This window comes from Amaranthus tricolor, chromosome 13, assembly GCF_026212465.1.
Source record: "Amaranthus tricolor cultivar Red isolate AtriRed21 chromosome 13, ASM2621246v1, whole genome shotgun sequence".
NCBI classification, from domain to species: Eukaryota; Viridiplantae; Streptophyta; class Magnoliopsida; order Caryophyllales; family Amaranthaceae; genus Amaranthus; species Amaranthus tricolor.
In genome coordinates this window covers 5,787,418-5,798,776 of record NC_080059.1, presented here as the reverse complement: position 1 = coordinate 5,798,776, position 11,359 = coordinate 5,787,418, and the positions used below count along the sequence as shown (strand labels likewise).

The 11,359-nt window shown below is 33.9% G+C and overlaps 1 protein-coding gene across 4 annotated transcripts; it reads left to right on the top strand.

Annotated features, from left to right (window-relative positions):
• The first annotated feature begins 633 nt into the window (after positions 1 to 633).
• On the top strand, positions 634 to 11,143 carry LOC130798420 (transcription factor BIM1). Of its 4 annotated transcripts, none has more exons than XM_057661397.1 (12): positions 634 to 1,093; positions 1,490 to 1,805; positions 1,916 to 1,990; positions 4,793 to 5,164; positions 7,003 to 7,084; positions 7,166 to 7,290; positions 7,505 to 7,613; positions 8,813 to 8,882; positions 8,966 to 9,061; positions 9,261 to 9,715; positions 10,078 to 10,207; positions 10,549 to 11,143. In XM_057661397.1, the coding sequence occupies exons 2-12, from the start codon at positions 1,766 to 1,768 to the stop codon at positions 10,648 to 10,650; spliced, it is 1,656 nt and encodes a 551-aa protein (XP_057517380.1). In that variant the 5' UTR covers positions 634 to 1,093; positions 1,490 to 1,765; the 3' UTR covers positions 10,651 to 11,143. The 4 variants fall into 4 exon arrangements, with proteins under 4 accessions (XP_057517380.1, XP_057517379.1, XP_057517378.1 ...); XM_057661396.1 differs by having other exon boundaries at positions 1,910 to 1,990; XM_057661395.1 differs by having other exon boundaries at positions 636 to 1,093; positions 4,787 to 5,164.
• Positions 11,144 to 11,359: the final 216 nt, after the last annotated feature.

Below are 11,359 nucleotides of genomic sequence, written 5' to 3'. Positions count from 1 at the left end.
CCAAAACTGTTAAATATTTTTATAAAGTTAGTGGAAAACATGTGACCATAATTATTATAAAATTGTTAAAATAAACTTAGTACAAAATATATAGGATCATTAAAATATTAAAATGAGGATGAAAAAAATTAAATTTGTCTAAATTTATGATATAACTAGAAATCTTTTATGGAAATAACAAATGCAACAACTTAAAATGACTAATAAGAATAATTTTAAGGAATGGAGGAAATATTTTTTCCTTCATTCAATATTGCTAAATAAGCATTATAAAAAATAATAAAAATTATATATTTAAAAACTTTGCATTATAACAAATCTAACAAAATTTTACATAAACATATTTTATATTTTATTTATATTTCAAAAATCTAATTTTATCTTTTCTTAAGGTAATAATAATTAAAATGCACGAATAAAAGAAACATAGGAAATACAATGATCAGTTATTTATTCATTGTTACAATCCTAATCGGACAGAGAGCACGTATTTTGGCGTTCATTTTGTGGCAGATTTCTTCTTTTATTTTTCGAAAAAAAAATAACTCCTCGGGATTGCCATATTCTTCAATAATTATTCATAAATCTTAACATAACATATTATTTCATCATTTAGTCATCTCAATATTACCACACTTTATCATCCACAAACCACACTCCGTTATTTTTTTTTAAAAAAAAAGAAAAAAAAGCACCGAATTATGTTAACGTGGGTGACAACAACATAACGTCCGTTAAATCCCCCGCCGCAACGACGTTAACAAAACGCCGTGACCCTCAAATAACGGAGATAAAATATAAAGATAGAGTTGTAGAAGAATTAGAAAGAGAGCTATTGTATAAAAAGATCTTCTCACTGCAATAAACAGGTTTTCGAAGAGAGAGAGAGAAAAACCATTGTAGCGCCTATCGCGCTTCCCACCATTTATCTGAGGAGAGAGAAAATCTTTTGAGTAAATTTTACCAAGATCGATTACTCCTATTGTTTACCGCTGCATTCTTCTTCTCTTTAGTTTGAATTTCTAGTGATTTCAGCTTCATTGGAGTTTTCTACGATTTGATTTTGCTGAATTGTGTGTTTCATTGCTAAGAGGTACGTTCTGATGTTGCCTTTTTGTTCATTTCAGATCTTGTGATTTAATTGTTAAGTTTATTGAAGTTGTTAAGATATTTTTATTAATCAACTGAATTATGCATAATTCTGTAGTTTATGGATTTGGATGTGCGGTTTGTCTGAATTATGCGTAATTCGACTGATTTATGAGAAATTCTACTGAATTTTGTGTTATTCAATTGAGAATTTCTTAATTCAATCGTTTCTGAGACATTCGATGCGTGATTGATCTGAATTATGCAGAATTCGACAGAATTATGTGTAATTCTACTGAATTATGTGTTATTCGACTGAATTGTTTCATGATTCCGTTGTTACTAGTACGTTTGATGTGTAATTATAGTTTTATTGTGGAATTGAATGGCGGATTTGCAGGAACTAAATTTCAGATGAAAAGTGCTGGAATATCGGATTAAGAGAGAGGGGAAGAAGGCAAGAAGCACTAGTAGTTTTTTAAGAGAGATAAAGTGAATGCGGTTTTGGATCTTCTGCGTCTCACTCGTTCTTTCATGCAAAATATAATTGCATAATTTTGGATCTGAGGAGCAGGATTTGAATTTCTCCAACGTTCGGATTATTGAATAATTCATCAGAGTTATTTCATAATTTCGCAATTGATTTAAAATTTTCTGAGTTTTTAGGATTATTTTGATGGAGCTCCCTCAATCCCGCCCTTTCGGAGCCACACAAGGTAGAATCTGTGTAAAAAATGATTATAATATTAATTTTCATTTGCATTTTAATCTGTTTATTTTAGATTAATTTGTTTTATTTTTTTCGTTTTGTTGGTGGAAGATACAGCTAGAAAAGCTACACATGACTTCCTTTCTCTCTACACTCACCCCTCTCTTCAGCAAGATCCAAAGTCTTCTCTTGGTGAATTTCTTTCTCCTAGCTCATTTCTCTTTTACCCCGTCAAGTTTATTTTGGGTGATTTATCTGCCTTTAGTTCAATTAATGTGATAACTACTTTTATCTGATTCGTTGGAATATTTTGTAAACTCTGAATTGGGCATACTTTGGGCCTGAAGTTAAATCTTGTCGACGCTAAATTGCAAATCTTAAATAGAACTGTAATTAAATCTTATCTAGAGTCTAATGTCTACCATACACCAATAAAAAATTAAACTAGCTTTTAGTTTATTAAATTTTCACTTTACACATTTAACCTTTTGTGGGTTGTTTTGTCCCTTTATGCATGTGAGTTCCATGAAAAGGAAAGGAAATAAATTTACATAATACTTTATCATATTGTAATTATTAGGCTAAAGATGGGATTGGGAGAGGGGAGTATGTATTTATTATTTGGCTATTACAAAAAGATGCATTATGCATGTGACTACCAAAATTGAAATATCTTTTTTTAACATATCTCATTATTTGTGAGATGTGGTTAGAACCAGTGATGACTTTGGTTGATTTGTTTACTAGTTTGAAACTTGAAATTGTTGGGTAAAGCCTCGTGCAGCTATAATCTGGAATAATAGATCTGGGTTTTGGCCCATGGGCCCTATCATGAATCCAGTAAGATGGGGCATGGGTAGCCACTTAGATTAAGACACGTGTATTGAGTTAGTGGGGTCCCTGAGACAACAGACACTGACTGATTGATGTTACGTCAGGCCCAACCCACATAGAAAATGCTAAGTCATTTTTATGTGGGTCTTCTGAAAATACGCACGCTCTTGTCTCTGATTGTGATGTTTGGGCATTCGCCATCAAGAATTAGGATGGAAGAGAGAGAAAAGAATTCAAGTCGTGTGGTTGTACCTTTTGCAGTTCGGCTTTTAGCCCATTTAAAGTTGTCCTGTCCAAATTTTTATTGGGTCTGCTTTACTGCAACTTTATTTTCATCCTTAACCTACTCCTATAAGACATTCATTTAGCCTCGTTTAATTTTGTTAAGGAAACAAAAAAAAAAGTGGACATATTAAAATGATCGACTTAAATGGTGGAGTCATATTTAAAAATAAATACGAAGTATATTTATTAGACATATTAAAATGAAAAATGAAATAAATTAGAAGGGATAAAGGAATAACTTGGACTCTAGAGTACTCTTATAGAATTACGTAGATATGTTCAATATTAAATTAGGCCATTAGAAATTTATATTTTCACCTTTTTCACTTTAGCTTCACACGGTGATTAAAAATAATCCATTTGTGACTGTCCGCTACTCGAAAAAGTCAATTTTTTGATCTAGGAACTAAAAAATAATTGAAGCTTAATCCCATATTTTGGTGCAATATTGGAAATATGATTGTGGGTAATAATATTTCTCCCATCTCGGCATTAAGTGTTTCCTTCACTTTTATAAAAAAATTTCAAAACTGTAAAATAGTGGATAAATATTTAAGTTGGGTTGAGCTTAAACAAATATGAATCACAAAGACCTTAAATAGAAAAGCGAAACACTTGTGAAATAATTTGATAAGAAAATGAGACATTTACGGAGATAGAAGGGTTATAAGTTTTTTGTTAGATTTTTCGAGTAGATGTAAAACCTTGCCAAGGATCAACAAATCAACATATCATTACTAAAAGCAATTAGTGAGGGATGACTAGGCTTAGGGATGACTTGACTTTTCATTTGTGAAAGTATTAATTTCTTCTGATGTTAATTATTCTCAAGTTTTGACCATTGATTTCATCTAGTGTTTTTTCTAATGTTTGAGCAAAGTGCATTTTGAAAGAATCAAAATGCCACTTTAACATTATTCGGAGTACACATGATAAGTTCTAATATGTTTAGTTCAATTCTCAATTCCAACAAGTAGAGCCGGTTAATGGGCAGGTTGGAATGGGTTGGGGCGGGCGTCAACAACTTTATTTGCGGGTAGTGGGTGGGTTATGGGGTCAAATATTTTTTGTGAGGGTTATTATCGAGCTTTATTATCAATGTTGTGATGGATATTATATTTGGGTCATCAATGTAACATGAAAATTGTTGCTTAGCCAGAAAATTTATAATGACATATAAATCAAAATTTAAAGCCAGAAAAAGTAGAAGGAAAGTTACATTTTCAATAGCCGAATTTCATACAAAGTTACTGAATGTTAGAATCGGAAATCAAAACTCAATTATAAATGTTCTTAAAACGCAGGACATTAAGGAAATAATAATGATAGAATGTGAGAATCTAAAATCTAAACGCAGAAATAGCATAAATCAAAACAAAAAGGAAATCAAACAAGTAGCAAATGGATTACAAAAGTATCCATTCAAAATAGAGAGCAAAAAACTCAATGGATTACAAAAGTAGCAAATATTCTAAATGGATAGGAAAAAACATGCGAGTCTGATTGAATGTTCATTAGAATCTAAGAGTTCTTGAATTTTTTGGGGTTTTAATTTGGATGGAAGAGAATGGGATTATTGAGGAGAAAAGGAAAGAGAAGGAATATGGAAAGCTACAGATTGAATGAGCGATAATAGAACCAAAATCAGAAAGATGTGTGTCGACCCATTTAGCCCTTTTAATTTAATTCAAAAAACCGATTATAAAGTGAATACTTCTCACTATCAAATGATCAATTATTTAAGGGGAAGTAGTTAATTAGTTTGCAACGTCTTGTCAGCTATAAGTATAACTATAACATCGTGTGGTATAAAAATGTTAAAACGTTTTGTAAAGCTTTTAACTTGTATATTTTTTCATACACTAAAAGGCGCAGGTGGTTTACCTAAAACGCATAATTTTTTCCAACCACTTGAAGGAGGAGGAAAGAGTCTTTCCAAGGAAGACGACTTGGTTGATATAAATGTTAAGCCTCAACCAGCAGCACCGCCGACCTCGGTAGTAGAGCATGTATTCCCTGGAGGAATTGGAACATACAGTATAAGCCAAATTTCCTATTATAATTCAAGTTTACCTAAGCCAGAGGATAGTATCTTCTCAGTGACGCCAGTTACCAGCAATGATAAAAATGACGAAAATTCAAACTGTAGCTCTTATACAGGGAGTGGTTTCACATTGTGGGATGAATCAGCTGTGAGAAGGGGAAATACAGGGAAGGAGAATCTGGGGGATGTAAACGTGGTTAAAGGTAAATATTATCTTACTCCAGCGAACTTTTTTTATTAAATTTTAAATATTTATACATCTATTTTAAATTATTTCTAAGGGTTCCTCCAATCAACTATGATAACCAGGTTTTTGATCAATGCACAGTACAGTGCATCTTTATGTGAACCTTGGGGTAAAAGTCATTTTCACGTCTATCTTGATTGTGTTACTACTTACTAGACAATTTAGAGTGTCTTTGTACACTTGAAAGTAATTACTGAATTCACTAAACTAAAAGATTGTAGTCCAATACATCCATGTAAAAGTATGTATATTGGATAGGGGGGGTAAAATCACTATCATTGATTCATTGTCCTCCTTCCGGTATTAAATTTACTATATTTGTTTTTGGGAATGTAGTGACAACTAGGCTCTTTCCTGTGAGTAGGTCGCTGGAAATACGGTAGTTAATATCTTTAGCATAGGTCACTGGAAATACGGTAGTTAATATCTTTAGCGTCTTAATATCAATTCCTTATAATAGTGTGTTAGAGTATATAACATATCTTGGGGCCTCAACCATCAGCTTAAGCTTTTGGTTTAGTTGGTTCCTTGACATGGTATCAGAAGCCAACGTGAGAGGTCACGGGTTCGAATCTCAACCACCCCTCATTTAAAGTGGAATATTATCTTGGGGCCTCAACCATCAGCTTAAGCTTTTGGTTGAGTTGGTTCCTTGACATAGTGTATGCACAAAATTATTCACCGATGTTTTTTATTTTGGTATCCGTCACACCAATTTTTTCTTTATATCCATCTTTACCGTTCTCATTATATTGTTTCTCACTCTAACCCCCCGCCCTTATACCTTTTTTATAGTTTCTGTACCATTTAAAATGGGGAAATGGGATGAACCATTAAATGTTGGTACTACGGTAATTATGCTGAAAGCCTGAAACAACTGCTTGCACGTGAATTTCTTTTCTTTTCATGAATACATGCAATCCAATACCATCAGGACTTTCGAATGGTGATGATGGGAGGAGGCAGGGTTAGTTGAGTCGAATTAAATGTAGAGAAGCAACTAATATCAATGAGGTGCAAAATAGAGGTTCTATTAAGTACATTGAATTCAATAGACAAATTCGTAAGGAAGTAGGGCAACCTCTTGCTACATTGTGTATCAATGTGTGGTTGAGAGCTAGCTGTGGGGTCAGCTCCAACTTCAAGTGCTAGCATCATCTTTGGGAAATTATTAAGCACTCCCTTGTCCTTCAAATTTACCCTGAAGTTTGAATTTTTTTGTTTCCACTAACTATAGGCTATGATTCATTACAAACTCCACCCTCCTGTACCAAGACTATTTTTCTATTATGATTTACTCCAATCCGGTGTTTGGATACAGGTTTATGTTCTTTCCCTCTTTTGAAGAGTTTATAGTGGGTACTGTAACTTTTTTTTACTCATATTATTAGTATAAACTTCATGCTATTAAAAGACAATGGACTGATTTAACAAACGTTGTCCCTAATCAAAGGCAAAAAATACATGTATGTCCCAATTGAGAGGTTTTTGGTTTTTTATTTATATTTATTTTTTAATTTTTTTTTTATTTTACTAAACATGTTAAGATCTATGAACATTACAGATGGATAATAGTTAACAAAGACTTCCTTGATTCTTGACAACTCCTTTTACCCATGGAAAGCAGTGTATTTCAATGATTGGCATAATGAAAAGATTATTGATTCTAGGAGTATTCTAATTTTCATCGTCTGTTAATAGATATTAGGGGGATGGTTACTTGATTCTCTTTGATTAATTACAATTTATTCGCCTGCACTTGTCACTGAGTTATCTCCTGTTTTTGATGGACAGAACCAACAATAAAAATGGGTCAATGGCCATCACAGTCGTCTTCAAACCACCCCAGCAGTGTCAGTCCTCTGTCGTCTGCCCAGTCAGTGACTTATCCCATTTCTTTTTCTCTCTTGTTCACCCGCTAATATGATTAACTGAAAGAATGTTGGGATTTTATTAGGACACATGTTCAGAAGAATCCAAGCTTTATGGAGATGATCAAATCTGCCAAGGGTCCTCATCTGATGGATGAAGAGGATGAAGAGGATATGAGCATCAAAAAGGAAAGCAACTCTTCTCAGAAGGGTTAGTATTCTTTTCACAGTTGGAATTGGGTTCTCTTCATCAATTGCTTTATCTTTTGGTTATTTTAAAAGAAAAAGAGGCATGCTGTAGTAGATGGAATTTGGCCAGAAACTTCTGTTCTCTCTTGTGACTTTGCTTTTCACAGTCATAAAATTAAGTAATAGAATACTAAATACAAATTCCACTGAAGTCATTTGGATTGGTGATTTTACAGGAGAAATACGAGTAAAAGTTAGTGGACAGAGCAGTGATCAGAAACCTATTACCCCTCGGTCCAAACACTCTGCAACAGAGCAGCGAAGAAGATGTAAAATCAATGACAGGCAAGTTTACATCAATCTGTGAATAGATAGATAGGCCAACCGATTTTTGCTCTTACTGTCTGCTTGATCTTTTGATATCTTGTATTTGGCTGTATGTTGACTTTTAACTGACGTTGTGCAATCATGTGTTTGATAATTTTACTCAGCATTCAGATAAGAGAAATGGAGTATTCAATGAGAAACCCATAGTGAAACACTCTATGTACTTGTTTTATGCACACAATGTGTGTGTGTACTATTTCATGACTTGGAGTGTCCTTTACCATCATCAAACATGTGCTTAAGGTTTAGTTAATAATTTTGTTACTTCTAATTTTTAAGCTAAAATTCTTTTATACTTTAATTGTCATTTAACACATGATTAATTGATATAAGACTCAAGTCACACTCTTTCAAAAAAAAAGCCAAAGCTTTTGCTCCAAATAAACGGATCCATGGGACGGCATTTAGAACTAAGTTGAAATTCGTATTGCCCTATTACTATCGATTTTTTTTTTTCTTTTTCTGTTAATGTCAATTGACTACCACTTGTAGGATCGTATGCTTTCGCAAATCCAATTTTTTCATATTCCTTTCCACTCCCAAGTGTTCCAGTCATTATTGAATATAGGAAGTTGAATATAGATCTTTGAACCAACAATTGTTTGGTGCTGGTCCTGCTGGACCTGAACTTTTACCTGAAATCAACCTCACAAAGGCATTCATGTGTGTGAAACAAATCAATTGAGACACTTGTTAGGTGTAATCTCTGGTAATATCTTTAGTGTGGAAAATTATACTTACCCCTTATAGCTTCATTGAACTCTTGTCACGTAAGAGATATTGAGGACTTTGCCTTTAGCAGCACAAACGGCAGGTAGATAGAATCATAGAATCTTTATGGACAAGTCCAGCTTGGCATGGATGTTACTGGGAATTTTCAAAAGTGTGAGACTCATGGTGGCCCACACATTATTAAGTTTTATTTTTTGATTGTTTCTGTTGATTTTTAGGGGTCATTTTCATTTCTTGCAGGGGTTTGATACCTGCGGTATAACGTATATATTGCATGGCAGGTGAATATGAGTAGGCATAGTGTCTAGCTAGTTGGAAAATATGACCCTTGAGAAAGTTTCTTGCAACTCTATTCTAGTCTTACATCAGGCATCTTTTAAAAATTTATTTCTTTGGTTATTGATGGGTATATAGTGCCTTTGCAGATTTCAGATGTTGAGAGAACTTATCCCTCACAGTGATCAGAAGAGAGACAAGGCGTCATTTTTGTTGGAGGTAGAACTCTAGAGATTATAACTCTTGTTTGATTGCACTCTTACTATATCTATGTCACTTACTGATGTCTGATATGCATGTAGGTCATCGAGTACATTCATTATTTACAGGAAAAGGTTAATCGATATGAAGGATCGTACCCTGGATGGAATAGTGAACCCCCCAAGTTAAATCATTGGGTAAGTTTCTTTTGCCTGATTCTTCTAGCAATATGACCTTGCTTCAGAACATCAGCTTTACACAATTCATTCAAATTATCAGATTAGCTGGAGTTTTCACATGCTTGCAGCATTCAGGCTGCTTTCCTTCTTTTTTTTAAAAAAATGTCTAAAACTTGAACAAGGATTATATTGATTATTTTTCATTTGTTTGATACAGAGAAATAGCCATGTAGCAACTGACAGTTTTGTTGATCAGTCTCGAGTTTTGAATGGTATAAGTCCTGTTATGATGTTTGGTTCCAAAGTTGATGAAAAAGCCACAGCTATTTCATTGAACATACCGCGTAATTCCCAGAATCTAGCAGATTCTAGCACAACTAATGCAATCAATGTCAAGACTGCTCATCAACAATCAATAATAAGTAATAAAGCCGGGTCTGTTTGTTCACCATTGCAACCTGATATCAATGTTCCTATCGTCAGTAGTGGTGCTATGCCACAGCCTCCTTTGAGGCTTCCATCTGAGGGAGGAAATGCTTCTTTTCCTCAGCTACAACTATGGCAAAGCAGGAATTCTGCATCTGAGCGGTCTGTTACCCCTGATAAACTGAAGGATCAAGAGCTGGCCCTTGAAGGTGGCACCATTAACATCTCTAGCGTATACTCTCAAGGGTGAGTTTCATACACTTTCTGTGGATCTTCTGTTTTCAAATGAGAATATCTGTCCTAACTCCTATGACATTTGAGATTATAAGTTCATAGCTAGTGTTTCTTTGCGTTAAAAAATCAGACTGGAGGATTCCATTTTTGACACCGGAAACTGTAGGATAAACCAACATTAAAAAAGCCTTCTCTTAAGTCATGAAATATTGTTTTCTAGTTTGGAACCCACTAGATTGCCTTCCTATATTCCGATACGATAACCCTTTCAAAGCTCTTAACTTCTCTGCGGCAAATTGGTAATTGATACGTTTAAACAAACGTTTGAATTCCTTTAGCTTGTACTAACTTGAATGGATGTTAAATTTTAACAGGCTGTTAAGTACACTAACACGAGCGCTGCAAAGTTCTGGGGTAGATTTGTCTCAAGCAAGTATTTCAGTTCAAGTTGACATAGGAAAGCGAGCAAATAACGGACAAAACTCCCATGAAGCTGCTGGAAAGGTACACAAAACCTTTTTCTCTGTAAATATCCAACAAAATTTCTATTGGCTAATGCATCGTATCCTTGATTCGGAACCCCTGCAAAATTTAAGACTACAACAATACAATAATAATGTCGGAACCTTAATCTCAACAAACTTAAAGAAAAAATAAAAAAACTGCGTACGAAATTCGTTAATTGGTATATTGTAATATATTTCTGAGGTAAAATTAACAATAGTTGGTAACGAAATGAAAATCCGAACATCCTCTTGAGCGACGAATTAGATAAAACTAGAGTGCCATTTCAAGTATTGTGATTAAAAATATAAGTGAAATGACATATTATTCTCTCTAATCAGGGCGCTGAAGCTTCCATTCCTAATCAAAATTTGCTTCATGCTAGAGGCGAAAGCACCAGCAGTGAGTCCGATCACACTGTGAAGAGGCTCAAGAAAGGCTAATGTTATTTGAGAAGTTGCGTAAATTCTTTTGCACTGTGATTAGATCATTTTTTGCGGAGCACTCCTGGCTCGCTGGTAACTCATTCATCCCTGCCGCTTTACCAGCTTAACCAGTTGACAGCTCGAGCCACATTGTACATGCTATTAAACTTGAAAATTTCAATTGCTTTTGGTTAGTCTTTCAGCAAGTTCTAATGAGTGAATAGGTAGTTCAAAGTAGATTATTCTTTTGTCTTAAGTTTGGTTTTGCATCTTTATGTAATTTATAAAGGCCACCGAGTGCGCATATAGGAGCTGTCTTTTGCTTATGAGCTTCCATTTTAAGAGAAGCTTTTGTTAAGTTTTGTATTACATAATACCTTAACTTGTAATTTGTATTTTAGGGGGGCTATACATTGATGATAGGAGTGCTCATTTATGTTCCTTGCTAAGGAAAAATCGACATGTAATAACATATTCTACGTTTACTCTTCAAATGCTAGTTTTGCTCTTATTCATGAGCATCAAATTATTGACGATTTGGCATACATATTAACAAAATGATTAGAATTCGATTGCCGATCCGAATCTGAATAGATTTAAATCAAAATACATCTTTGATTGCAATTTAGATTTGCTAAATTTTCTTGGTGGCAATGAAATTTAAATCCCTTATCATTACCTATTGCCTATTGGACTCTCCAATTCAAAAATTTAGGTGAAACCTAAG

What these genes read in the sequence shown, in the direction of transcription:
- LOC130798420 (XM_057661394.1), top strand. Translation starts at nt 1,766, where the DNA reads ATGGAGCTCCCTCAATCCCGCCCTTTCGGAGCCACACAAG. An exon ending in CCCTTTCGGAGCCACACAAG is followed by an intron (nt 1,806 to 1,909) that starts GTAGAATCTGTG and finishes TGTTGGTGGAAG; the next exon opens with ATACAGCTAGAAAAGCTACA. An exon ending in CCCCCAAGTTAAATCATTGG is followed by an intron (nt 9,062 to 9,260) that starts GTAAGTTTCTTT and finishes TGTTTGATACAG; the next exon opens with AGAAATAGCCATGTAGCAAC.